We start from the raw sequence: 13,626 nt of genomic DNA on the forward strand, positions 1-13,626 counted from the left end.
AAGAGGGGAGGAGGAGGTGGGGGGAAGAGGGGAGGAGGAGGTGGGGGGAAGAGGGGAGGGGCAGGCAGGGGGAAGAGGGGAGGGGGAGGCAGGGAGGCGGGAGGGGAGGGGGAGGCAGGGAGGGGAGGGGGAGGCAGGGAGGCGGGGGGGAAGAGGGGAGGAGGAGGCGGGGGAAGAGGGGAGGAGGAGGCGGGGGAAGAGGGGAGGGGGAGGCAGGGAGGAAAAGGGGAGGCTGGAGGCGGGGGGAAGAGGGGAGGAGGAGGTGGGGGGATGAGGGGAGGAGGAGGTGGGGGGAAGAGGGGAGGAGGAGGTGGGGGGAAGAGGGGAGGGGCAGGCGGGGGGAAGAGGGGAGGGGCAGGCGGGGGGAAGAGGGGAGGGGGAGGCAGGGAGGCGGGAGGGGAGGGGGAGGCAGGGAGGCGGGGGGGAAGAGAGGAGGAGGAGGTGGGGGAAGAGGGGAGGAGGAGGCGGGGGAAGAGGGGAGGGGGAGGCAGGGAGGCGGGGGGGAAGAGAGGAGGAGGAGGTGGGGAAAGAGGGGAGGAGGAGGCGGGGGAAGAGGGGAGGGGGAGGCAGGGAGGAAAAGGGGAGGCTGGAGGCGGGGGGAAGAGGGGAGGGGGAGGCGGGGGGGGGGGGGGAGGCGGGGGGAAGACACTAGGAAGAGGGGAGGGGGAGGCAGGGAGAAAAAGGGGAGGCTGAAGGCGGGGGGAAGAGGGGAGGGGGAATAGGAGAGGCTGGAGGAAGAGGGGAGGCTGGAGGTGGAGGGGGGATTTTCCCCCAGTCGTTATGAAGACATCAGGGATTCAGAATCCATATACTGTAACCAATGAATCCATGGGCGGCAGGAGCGGTGATAGTGGTCATGAAGTTGGGCGGTTAGATGGGTTTGATGATGCGTTGATCAGTTGGTGAACCACAGATCGCCAATACAACTTCAAGGGATGTCAGACAAATGGAGTAGAAAGAAGGGTTAGGGGGAGGGGGATCAGTAAATGGCGAGGTCATTCTCCAGACCTTTATCCAACAGTTAAGGCCCTATTACACCAAACGATTATCGCCTGTATTCAGCCGATAATCGCTTTGTGTAATAGAAGACAATGATCAGCCAACATGCACGCCCCATGTAATAGAGGCTTAAAAAAGTTTCACTCAACTCCAGAAGGTATGGAGGAGAGTACCCTCACGGCCCTTTCAACACCTCAAAGACAACTCAGGGGAGCTCCTTTGTACGCGGGAGGGGACACGATTACTATTATAAAGCTCATTTCTTGGTATCGGCTGAATATTGAGGCAGTGTGGGTCAAGGAGAGGATACGGAAGACCTGAGCCGACCATGGCATAGAGAATAGAGAGCATACGGGAGACCTGAGCCCACCATGGCATAGAGAATAGAGAGGATACGGGAGACCTGAGCCCACCATGGCATAGAGAATAGAGAGGATACGGGAGACCTGAGCCCACCATGGCATAGAGAATAGAGAGGATACGGGAGACCTGAGCCCTCCATGGCATACAGAATAGAGAGGATACAGGAGACCTGAGCCCACCATGGCATAGAGAATAGAGAGGATACGGGAGACCTGAGCCCACCATGGCATAGAGAATAGAGAGGATACGGGAGACCTGAGCCCTCCATGGCATACAGAATAGAGAGGATACGGGAGACCTGAGCCCACCATGGCATAGAGAATAGAGAGGATACGGGAGACCTGAGCCCACCATGGCATAGAGAATAGAGAGGATACGGGAGACCTGAGCCGACCATGGCATAGAGAACAGAGAGGATACGGGAGACCTGAGCCCACCATGGCATAGAGAATAGAGAGGATACGGGAGACCTGAGCCGACCATGGCATAGAGAATAGAGAGGATACGGGAGATCTGAGCCCTCCATGGCATAGAGAATAGAGGATACGGGAGACCTGAGCCCGCCATGGCATAGAGAATAGAGAGGATACGGGAGATCTGAGCCCTCCATGGCATACAGAATAGAGAGGATACGGGAGACCTCAGCCCACCATGGCATAGAGAATAGAGAGGATACGGGAGACCTGAGCCCACCATGGCATACAGAATAGAGAGGATACAGGAGACCTGAGCCCACCATGGCATACAGAATAGAGAGGATACAGGAGACCTGAGCCCACCATGGCATAAAGAATAGAGAGGATACGGGAGACCTGAGCCCACCATGGCATAGAGAATAGAGAGGATACGGGAGACCTGAGCCCACCATGGCATAGAGAATAGAGAGGATACGGGAGACCTGAGCCCACCATGGCATAGAGAATAGAGAGGATACGGGAGACCTGAGCCCACCATGGCATAGAGAATAGAGAGGATACGGGAGACCTGAGCCCACCATGGCATAGAGAATAGAGAGGGTACGGGAGACCTGAGCCCACCATGGCATAGAGAATAGAGAGGGTACGGGGGACCTGAGCCGACCATGGCATACAGAATAGAGGATACGGGAGACCTGAGCCCACCATGGCATAGAGAATAGAGAGGATACGGGAGACCTGAGCCCACCATGGCATAGAGAATAGAGAGGATACGGGAGACCTGAGTCCTCCATGGCATAGGGAATAGAGAGGATACGGGAGACCTGAGCCCACCATGGCATAGAGAATAGAGAGGGTACGGGAGACCTGAGCCCACCATGGCATACAGAATAGAGAGGATACGGGAGACCTGAGCCCACCATGGCATAGAGAATAGAGAGGATAGGGGAGACCTGAGCCCACCATGGCATAGAGAATAGAGAGGATACGGGAGACCTGAGCCCACCATGGCATAGAGAATAGAGAGGATACGGGAGACCTGAGCCCACCATGGCATAGAGAATAGAGAGGGTACGGGAGACCTGAGCCCACCATGGCATAGAGAATACAGAGGGTACGGGAGACCTGAGCCGACCATGGCATACAGAATAGAGGATACGGGAGACCTGAGCCCACCATGGCATAGAGAATAGAGAGGATACGGGAGACCTGAGCCCTCCATGGCATAGAGAATAGAGGATACGGGAGACCTGAGCCCACCATGGCATAGAGAATAGAGGATACGGGAGACCTGAGCCCACCATGGCATAGAGAATAGAGGATACGGGAGACCTGAGCCCACCATGGCATACAGAATAGAGAGGATACGGGAGACCTGAGCCCACCATGGCATAGAGAATAGAGAGGATACGGGAGACCTGAGCCCTCCATGGCATAGGGAATAGAGAGGATACGGGAGACCTGAGCCCACCATGGCATAGGGAATAGAGAGGATACGGGAGACCTGAGCCCACCATGGCATAGGGAATAGAGAGGATACGGGAGACCTGAGCCCACCATGGCATACAGAATAGAGAGGATACAGGAGACCTGAGCCCACCATGGCATAGAGAATAGAGAGGATACGGGAGACCTGAGCCCACCATGGCATAGAGAATAGAGAGGATACGGGAGACCTGAGCCCACCATGGCATAGAGAATAGAGAGGATACGGGAGACCTGAGCCCTCCATGGCATAGAGAATAGAGAGGATACGGGAGACCTGAGCCCTCCATGGCATAGGGAATAGAGAGGATACGGGAGACCTGAGCCCACCATGGCATAGAGAATAGAGAGGATACGGGAGACCTGAGCCCACCATGGCATAGAGAATAGAGAGGATACGGGAGACCTGAGCCCACCATGGCATAGAGAATAGAGGATACGGGAGACCTGAGCCCTCCATGGCATAGAGAATAGAGAGGATACGGGAGACCTGAGCCCTCCATGGCATAGAGAATAGAGAGCATACGGGAGACCTGAGCCCTCCATGGCATAGAGAATAGAGAGGATACGGGAGACCTGAGCCGACCATGGCATACAGAATAGAGGATACGGGAGACCTGAGCCCACCATGGCATAGAGAATAGAGAGGATACGGGAGACCTGAGCCCACCATGGCATACAGAATAGAGAGGATACGGGAGACCTGAGCCCACCATGGCATAGAGAATAGAGAGGATACGGGAGACCTGAGCCCTCCATGGCATAGAGAATAGAGAGGATACGGGAGACCTGAGCCCACCATGGCATACAGAATAGAGAGGATACAGGAGACCTGAGCCCACCATGGCATAGAGAATAGAGAGGATACGGGAGACCTGAGCCCACCATGGCATAGAGAATAGAGAGGATACGGGAGACCTGAGCCCACCATGGCATACAGAATAGAGAGGATACGGGAGACCTGAGCCCACCATGGCATAGAGAATAGAGAGGATACGGGAGACCTGAGCCGACCATGGCATAGAGAATAGAGAGGATACGGGAGACCTGAGCCCACCATGGCATAGAGAATAGAGAGGATACAGGAGACCTGAGCCCACCATGGCATAGAGAATAGAGAGGATACGGGAGACCTGAGCCCACCATGGCATAGAGAATAGAGAGGATACAGGAGACCTGAGCCCACCATGGCATAGAGAATAGAGAGGATACGGGAGACCTGAGCCGACCATGGCATAGAGAATAGAGGATACGGGAGACCTGAGCCCACCATGGCATAGAGAATCGAGCGGATACGGGAGACCTGAGCCCTCCATGGCATAGAGAATAGAGAGGATACGGGAGACCTGAGCCCACCATGGCATAGAGAATAGAGAGGGTACGGGAGACCTGAGCCCTCCATGGCATAGAGAATAGAGAGGGAATGCTGGAGGGGGCCTGAGCCGGTGGGGAGAGAGCAACTAAAGAATCATCTCTATTACTAAGTCTTGCTCCACCCGCGTCCTCCATCTGTCTCTCTTCTGTCTCGCAGTCCCCAGAGTCTTGGTCGCCTGCGCTCAGTTCATAGAGAAGTATGGCATAGTGGACGGAATATACCGCCTGTCCGGCGTCTCCTCCAACATCCAGAAGTTGCGGTGAGTCTTGTAGATCGGCTGGTCATCCTGCACCGGTGTCTGTGTGGTGACCGGCTGTGGGTGGTGGGTTACCACTGCGGCACGGGTCACGGGAGCACTGAGGGGGGAGGGGGGGCGGTACCACCCACAGTGACAATAACCCCTCCCCTCTGTGACGAGTCTCTATTAGAATCAGTGGAGGGGTTATCATCACACCCAGCAGGTACTGCAACTTTCGCTAGTAGTGATGGTTCTTTCAGGGTACCTGCAGAATGAAGAACTTTTCTGAACAGCTTCTTAAAGATACAGTGCAATAATTATACAAAGTCTCTGCTTACGGCTTTATGGACTTACAAGTCTCTGGGTTGGGTGACTCTACTAGACTGGGCAGTTGGCGGACTGGGGCACCGTCCAATATGTGGGGGAAATCCGTCAAGCTGAGCAATGTACGAGTACAGGGCCCCAGGCGGAAACACTGGGAGGAGAGGACCGTCTGTTTCTACCTTAGACTCAAGCACTGCGGATCGCAAGACTTGGAAGATGACGGCCTCAGCGTGGACAGTTGGATTCCCTTGGGCGGCCATAGCCTGGCACTCAGGAACACTGGAAAACTCTGACTACAGTGCAGGCCGAAAAAACGGGGACATACTCAGGCCAGCCCGCTCCAGAGCCTCACTAACCACCAAACTTATACTTCAGGGCTGCCCTCTCATTGGCTGAGGAGACTCGAGGTAACTTGGGTAAAGTGGGATTGGACGGCACAGATGAGGAGACGCCAAGTCTGGGGCATAAGCCAGATGATTAGGAAAGATACTTTACTTGCTCTTTACTGTGGTTGGTTGACCTAGGGATGACCTGACAGACCTCATCTCAAGCAGGTGGCGGACAAGAAAAATATGTCACATAGTCAACCCGTCACCTTCCTGCACCCATCACCTCCCCGCAGCCAACCCGTCACCTTCCTGCACCCATCACCTCCCCGCAGCCAACCCGTCACCTTCCTGCACCCATTACCTCCTCGCAGCCAACCCGTCACCTCCCCGCAGCCATCACCTCCCCGCAGGCAACCCCTTAGCTCCCTGCACCCATCACCTCCCCGCAGCCAACCCGTCACCTTCCTGCACCCATCTCCTCCCTGCAGCCAACCCGTCACCTTCCTGCACCCATCTCCTCCCCGCAGCCAACCCGTCACCTTCCTGCACCCATTACCTCCTCGCAGCCATCAACTCCCCGCAGCCATCACCTCCCCGCAGGCAACCCCTTAGCTCCCTGCACCCATCACCTCCCCGCAGCCAACCCGTCACCTTCCTGCACCCATCACCTCCCCGCAGCCAACCCGTCACCTTCCTGCACCCATTACCTCCTCGCAGCCATCAACTCCCCGCAGCCATCACCTCCCCGCAGGCAACCCCTTAGCTCCCTGCACCCATCACCTCCCCGCAGCCAACCCGTCACCTTCCTGCACCCATCTCCTCCCTGCAGCCAACCCGTCACCTTCCTGCACCCATCACCTCCCCGCAGCCAACCCGTCACCTTTCTGCACCCATCACCTCCCCGCAGCCAACACGTCACCTTCCTGCACCCATTACCTCCTCGCAGCCAACACGTCACCTTCCTGCACCCATTACCTCCTCGCAGCCAACCCGTCACCTTCCTGCACCCATTACCTCCTCGCAGCCAACCCGTCACCTTCCTGCACCCATCACCTCCCCGCAGCCAACCCGTCACCTTCCTGCACCCATTACCTCCTCGCAGCCAACCCGTCACCTTCCTGCACCCATCACCTCCCCGCAGCCAACCCGTCACCTTCCTGCACCCATCACCTCCCCGCAGCCAACCCGTCACCTTCCTGCACCCATCACCTCCCCGCAGCCAACACGTCACCTTCCTGCACCCATTACCTCCTCGCAGCCAACCCGTCACCTTCCTGCACCCATCACCTCCCCGCAGCCAACCCGTCACCTTCCTGCACCCATCACCTCCTCGCAGCCAACCCGTCACCTTCCTGCACCCATCACCTCCCTGCAGCCAACCCGTCACCTTCCTGCACCCATCACCTCCCCGCAGCCAACCCGTCACCTTCCTGCACCCATCACCTCCTCGCAGCCATCAACTCCCCGCAGGCAACCCCTTAGCTCCCTGCACCCGTCACCTCTCTGCAGCCAACCCGTCACCTCCCCGCACCCATCACCTCCCCGCAGCCAACCCATCACCTCCCCGCACCCATCACCCGTCACCTCCCTGCACCCGTCACCTCCCTGCACCCGTCACCTCCCCGCAACCGTCACCTCCCTGCACCTGTCACCTCCCCGCACCCATCACCCGTCACCTCTCTGCACCCCTCACCTCCCCGCACCCATCACCCGTCACCTCCCTGCACCTGTATTCTATTATGGGAGTGATATTGTATCCCTGGGCCGCAGGTTCTCCATACTCCATGTGATCACTGTGATTTTTCTTTGCAGACATGAGTTTGATAGTGAGCGGGTTCCGGATCTTTCTCGGGACACGTACCTGCAGGATGTTCACTGTGTCAGTTCTCTGTGTAAACTTTACTTCCGTGAGCTCCCGAATCCCCTGCTCACGTATCGCCTGTATCACCCCTTCACGGTGAGTAGTTTGGGGGTCCCGGGACCCTATTACTCTCTGCCTGTGTCCCCCCTTCATGGTGGGTAGTTTGGGGGTCCCGGGACCCTATTACTCTCTGCCTGTATCACCCCTTCATGGTGGGTAGTTTGGGGGTCCCAGGACCCTATTACTCTCTGCCTGTATCACCCCTTCATGGTGGGTAGTTTGGGGGTCCCGGGACCCTATTACTCTCTGCCTGTATCCCCCCTTCATGGTGAGTAGTTTGGGGGATCCCGGGACCCTATTACTCTCTGCCTGTATCCCCCCTTCATGGTGGGTAGTTTGGGGGTCCCGGTACCCTATTACTCTCTGCCTGTATCCCCCCTTCATGGTGGGTAGTTTGGGGGTCCCGGTACCCTATTACTCTCTGCCTGTATCCCCCCTTCATGGTGGGTAGTTTGGGGGTCCCGGTACCCTATTACTCTCTGCCTGTATCCCCCCTTCATGGTGGGTAGTTTGGGGGTCCCGGTACCCTATTACTCTCTGCCTGTATCCCCCCTTCATGGTGGGTAGTTTGGGGGTCCCGGGACCCTATTACTCTCTGCCTGTATCCCCCCTTCATGGTGGGTAGTTTGGGGTCCCGGGACCCTATTACTCTCTGCCTGTATCCCCCCTTCATGGTGGGTAGTTTGGGGGTCCAGGGACCCTATTACTCTCTGCCTGTATCCCCCCTTCATGGTGGGTAGTTTGGGGGTCCCGGGACCCTATTACTCTCTGCCTGTATCCCCCCTTCATGGTGGGTAGTTTGGGGTCCCGGGACCCTATTACTCTCTGCCTGTATCCCCCCTTCATGGTGGGTAGTTTGGGGGTCCAGGGACCCTATTACTCTCTGCCTGTATCCCCCCTTCATGGTGGGTAGTTTGGGGGTCCCGGGACCCTATTACTCTCTGCCTGTATCCCCCCTCCATGTGGAGTGGTTTGGGGGTCCCGGGACCCTATTACTCTCTGCCTGTATCCCCCCTCCATGTGGAGTGGTTTGGGGGTCCCGGGACCCTATTACTCTCTGAATATCACACAATGGTTTCTCTCGCCCTCAGGAAGCCATGGCCGCCTCCACCGAGGACGAGAAGCTGATCCGTGTCCACGACCTGATCCAGCAGCTGCCCCCTCCTCACTACAGGTGACCCCCTCTCCCATATGTTATATGCATCTGTACCCTGTTTTACGGCTGATAAACGTTGGGTTCTTTATCTGTCGGAGCTGTCGGACAATCACCCCAGGAACCCACCTGCCCCTTGCTGGGAACTTACACTATACATCATACACTATACATAGGGTGACACATACACTATACATAGGGTGACACATACACTATACATAGGGTGACACATACACTATACATAGGGTGACACATACACTATACATATGGGGACCGCATACACTATACATAGGGGGAACGCATACACTATACATAGGGGGACTGCATACACTATACATAGGGTGACCACATACACTATACATAGGGTGACAACATACACTATACATAGGGTGACAACATACACTATACATAGGGTGACACATACACTATACATAGGGTGACCACATACACTATACATAGGGTGACCACATACACTATACATAGGGTGACCACATACACTATACATAGGGTGACCACATACACTATACATAGGGTGACACATACACTATACATAGGGTGACCGCATACACTATACATAGGGTGACCGCATACACTATACATAGGGTGACCACATACACTATACATAGGGTGACACATACACTATACATAGGGTGACCGCATACACTATACATAGGGTGACACATACACTATACATAGGGTGACACATACACTATACATAGGGTGACCGCATACACTATACATAGGGTGACCATATACACTATACATAGGGTGACCACATACTATATACATAGGGTGACCACATACTCTATACATAGGGCGGCACATACACTTTACATAGGGGGACCGCATACACTATACATAGGGTGACCACATACACTATACATAGGGTGACACATACACTATACATAGGGTGACACATACACTATACATAGGGTGACACATACACTATACATAGGGTGACACATACACTATACATAGGTGACTGCATACACTATACATAGGGTGACCACATACACTATACATAGGGTGACGCATACACTATACATAGGGTGACACATACACTATACATAGGGTGACACATACACTATACATAGGGTGACCACATACACTATACATAGGGTGATGCATACACTATACATAGGGTGACACATACACTATACATAGGGTGACACATACACTATACATAGGGTGACACATACACTATACATAGGGTGACACATACACTATACATAGGGTGAACACATACACTATACATAGGGTGACACATACACTATACATAGGGTGACACATACACTATACATAGGGTGACACATACACTATACATAGGGTGACCACATACACTATACATAGGGTGACACATACACCTATACATAGGTGACCGCATACACTATACATAGGGTGACCACATACACTATACTTAGGGTGACCACATACACTATACATAGGGTGACACATACACTATACATAGGGTGACATATACACTACACATAGGGTGACACATACACTATACATAGGTGACCGCATACACTATACATAGGGTGACCACATACACTATACATAGGGTGACCACATACACTATACATAGGGTGACACATACACTATACATAGGGTGACACATACACTATACATAGGGTGACGCATACACTATACATAGGGTGACACATACACTATACATAGGGTGACACATACACTATACATAGGTGACCGCATACACTATACATAGGGTGACCACATACACTATACATAGGGTGACACATACACTATACATAGGGTGACACATACACTATACATAGGGTGACACATACACTATACATAGGGTGACACATACACTATACATAGGGTGACACATACACTATACATAGGGGGACACATACACTATACATAGGGTGACACATACTTTTTCCCTTTTTTTACATGTTGGCTTTGTCCCCCCCCCCCCCCGCAGGACCCTCGAGTACCTAATGAGGCATCTGTCACGTCTCAGCGCGCACAGCGACCGCACCGGCATGCACGCCCGCAACCTTGCCATCATCTGGGCTCCCAACCTGCTGCGGTGAGTCCTGTGGGCGACTTCTCTGTTGTCATTCTCAATGTGACATGATGGGGAAAGTGTAAGAAGGATGGATGGCAGCGTCCAATCATCAAAAGATTTCTCTTATTCCTCCATAGACCGGAATTGAGTCGAAACGTTACCATATTGTCTGTCTATGGAGGAATAGGAGAAATGTTTTTATGATTGGACGCTGCCATCCATCCTTCTTACGCTGCATCTGTTGGGCAGATTGGGATCCACCACCCGGGTGAAATCTGCGTCCAGAGGGAAGCCAAGTTGGGGGCTACTGAGGACTTTGCATTTTTTGTTACATGATGGGGAAAGTAGTGCCCTGTGGTGGTCACATACCTGATAGCACTGTATCACATGGTCGGCTTGGATACACTAGCTCATGAGGTCAGGAGGACAATGGCTTTGTGTGGAAGCCTATGGCTGATGGGGGTGTACACAGCAGATAGCAGTATATGCCGACTCTGGATGATGTCCGCCAGGTGAGCAGTGTGTGGTTCAGCTGAGCTGGAGGTGGGAAGCGGCTGTAGCGGTTGGTAGCACACGGCAGGAGCGGCTCCTTGGTAGGAGAGCGGCAGCGCCACTGACAGGCAGCAGGCAGGATGTGCAGCACTAGGGGAATCTTGCTGAGGAGTTTAAACAGCAGAGTGACCCCCAAAGCCCGGTCATTCATCTGGTATATACAGTACTGACCCCCCAAAGCCCGGTCATTCATCTGGTATATACAGTACTGACCCCCAAAGCCCGGTCATTCATCTGGTATATACAGTACTGACCCCCAAAGCCCGGTCATTCATCTGGTATATACAGTACTGACCCCCAAAGCCCGGTCATTCATCTGGTATATACAGTACTGACCCCCAAAGCCCGGTCATTCATCTGGTATATACAGTACTGACCCCCAAAGCCCGGTCACTCATCTGGTATATACAGTACTGACCCCCAAAGCCCGGTCATTCATCTGGTATATACAGTACTGACCCCCAAAGCCCGGTCATTCATCTGGTATATACAGTACTGACCCCCAAAGCCCGGTCACTCATCTGGTATATACAGTACTGACCCCCATTGCCCGGTCATTCATCTGGTATATACAGTACTGACCCCCCAAAGCCCGGTCACTCATCTGGTATATACAGTACTGACCCCCAAAGCCCGGTCATTCATCTGGTATATACAGTACTGACCCCCAAAGCCCGGTCACTCATCTGGTATATACAGTACTGACCCCCAAAGCCCGGTCACTCATCTGGTATATACAGTACTGACCCCCCAAAGCTCGGTCATTCATCTGGTATATACAGTACTGACCCCCAAAGCCCGGTCACTCATCTGGTATATACAGTACTGACCCCACAAAGCCCGGTCACTCATCTGGTTTATACAGTACTGACCCCCAAAGCCCGGTCACTCATCTGGTATATACAGTACTGACCCCCAAAGCCCGGTCACTCATCTGGTATATACAGTACTGACCCCCCAAAGCCCGGTCACTCATCTGGTATATACAGTACTGACCCCCAAAGCCCGGTCACTCATCTGGTATATACAGTACTGACCCCCAAAGCCCGGTCATTCATCTGGTATATACAGTACTGACCCCCAAAGCCCGGTCACTCATCTGGTATATACAGTACTGACCCCCCAAAGCTCGGTCATTCATCTGGTATATACAGTACTGACCCCCAAAGCCCGGTCACTCATCTGGTATATACAGTACTGACCCCACAAAGCCCGGTCACTCATCTGGTTTATACAGTACTGACCCCCAAAGCCCGGTCACTCATCTGGTATATACAGTACTGACCCCCAAAGCCCGGTCACTCATCTGGTATATACAGTACTGACCCCCCAAAGCCCGGTCACTCATCTGGTATATACAGTACTGACCCCCAAAGCCCGGTCACTCATCTGGTATATACAGTACTGACCCCCAAAGCCCGGTCATTCATCTGGTATATACAGTACTGACCCCCAAAGCCCGGTCATTCATCTGGTATATACAGTACTGACCCCCAAAGCCCGGTCACTCATCTGGTATATACAGTACTGACCCCCAAAGCCCGGTCACTCATCTGGTATATACAGTACTGACCCCCAAAGCCCGGTCAGTCATCTGGTATATACAGTACTGACCCCCAAAGCCCGGTCATTCATCTGGTATATACAGTACTGACCCCCAAAGCCCGGTCACTCATCTGGTATATACAGTACTGACCCCCAAAGCCCGGTCATTCATCTGGTATATACAATACTGACCCCCAAAGCCCGGTCATTCATCTGGTATATACAGTACTGACCCCCAAAGCCCGGTCACTCATCTGGTATATACAGTATGCGGTATATGTATGTATGTGAGTGATATTATGGGCATGTATGTGAGTGATGTTATGGGTATGTGAGTGATGCTATGGGTATGTATGTGAGTGATGCTATGGGTATGTGAGTGATGCTATGGGTATGTATGTGAGTAATGCTATGGGTATGTGAGTGATGCTATGGGTATGTGAGTGATGCTATGGGCATGTATGTGAGTGATGCTATGGGTATGTGAGTGATGCTATGGGTATGTGAGTGATGCTATGGGCATGTGAGTGATGCTATGGGCATGTATGTGAGTGATGCTATGTGTATGTATATGAGTGATGCTATGGGCATGTATGTGAGTGATGCTATGGGCATGTATGTGAGTGATGCTATGTGTATGTATGTGAGTGATGCTATGGGTATGTATGTGAGTGATGCTATGGGCATGTATGTGAGTGATGCTATGGGTATGTATGTGAGTGATGTTATGGGTATGTGAGTGATGCTATGGGTATGTATGTGAGTGATGCTATGGGTATGTGAGTGATGCTATGGGTATGTATGTGAGTGATGCTATGGGTATGTATGTGAGTGATGCTATGGGTATGTGAGTGATGCTATGGGTATGTATGTGAGTGATGCTATGGGCATGTA

General features: G+C 53.3%; 1 protein-coding gene across 5 annotated transcripts in view; it reads left to right on the forward strand.

The window, feature by feature from the left end:
- ARHGAP33 (Rho GTPase activating protein 33) overlaps window positions 1-13,626 on the forward strand; it is a 136,448-nt gene that overhangs the window by 91,705 nt on the left and 31,117 nt on the right. For all 5 annotated transcript variants that reach the window (XM_069947234.1, XM_069947233.1, XM_069947236.1 and 2 more), the window contains 4 exons: window positions 4,795-4,897; window positions 7,342-7,486; window positions 8,542-8,624; window positions 10,549-10,656. In XM_069947234.1, coding sequence (XP_069803335.1) covers window positions 4,795-4,897; window positions 7,342-7,486; window positions 8,542-8,624; window positions 10,549-10,656 — 439 coding nt within the window. The remainder of the gene's footprint in view (window positions 1-4,794; window positions 4,898-7,341; window positions 7,487-8,541; window positions 8,625-10,548; window positions 10,657-13,626) is intronic.

Source organism: Dendropsophus ebraccatus, chromosome 12 (genome assembly GCF_027789765.1).
Source record: "Dendropsophus ebraccatus isolate aDenEbr1 chromosome 12, aDenEbr1.pat, whole genome shotgun sequence".
NCBI lineage: Eukaryota > Metazoa > Chordata > Amphibia > Anura > Hylidae > Dendropsophus > Dendropsophus ebraccatus.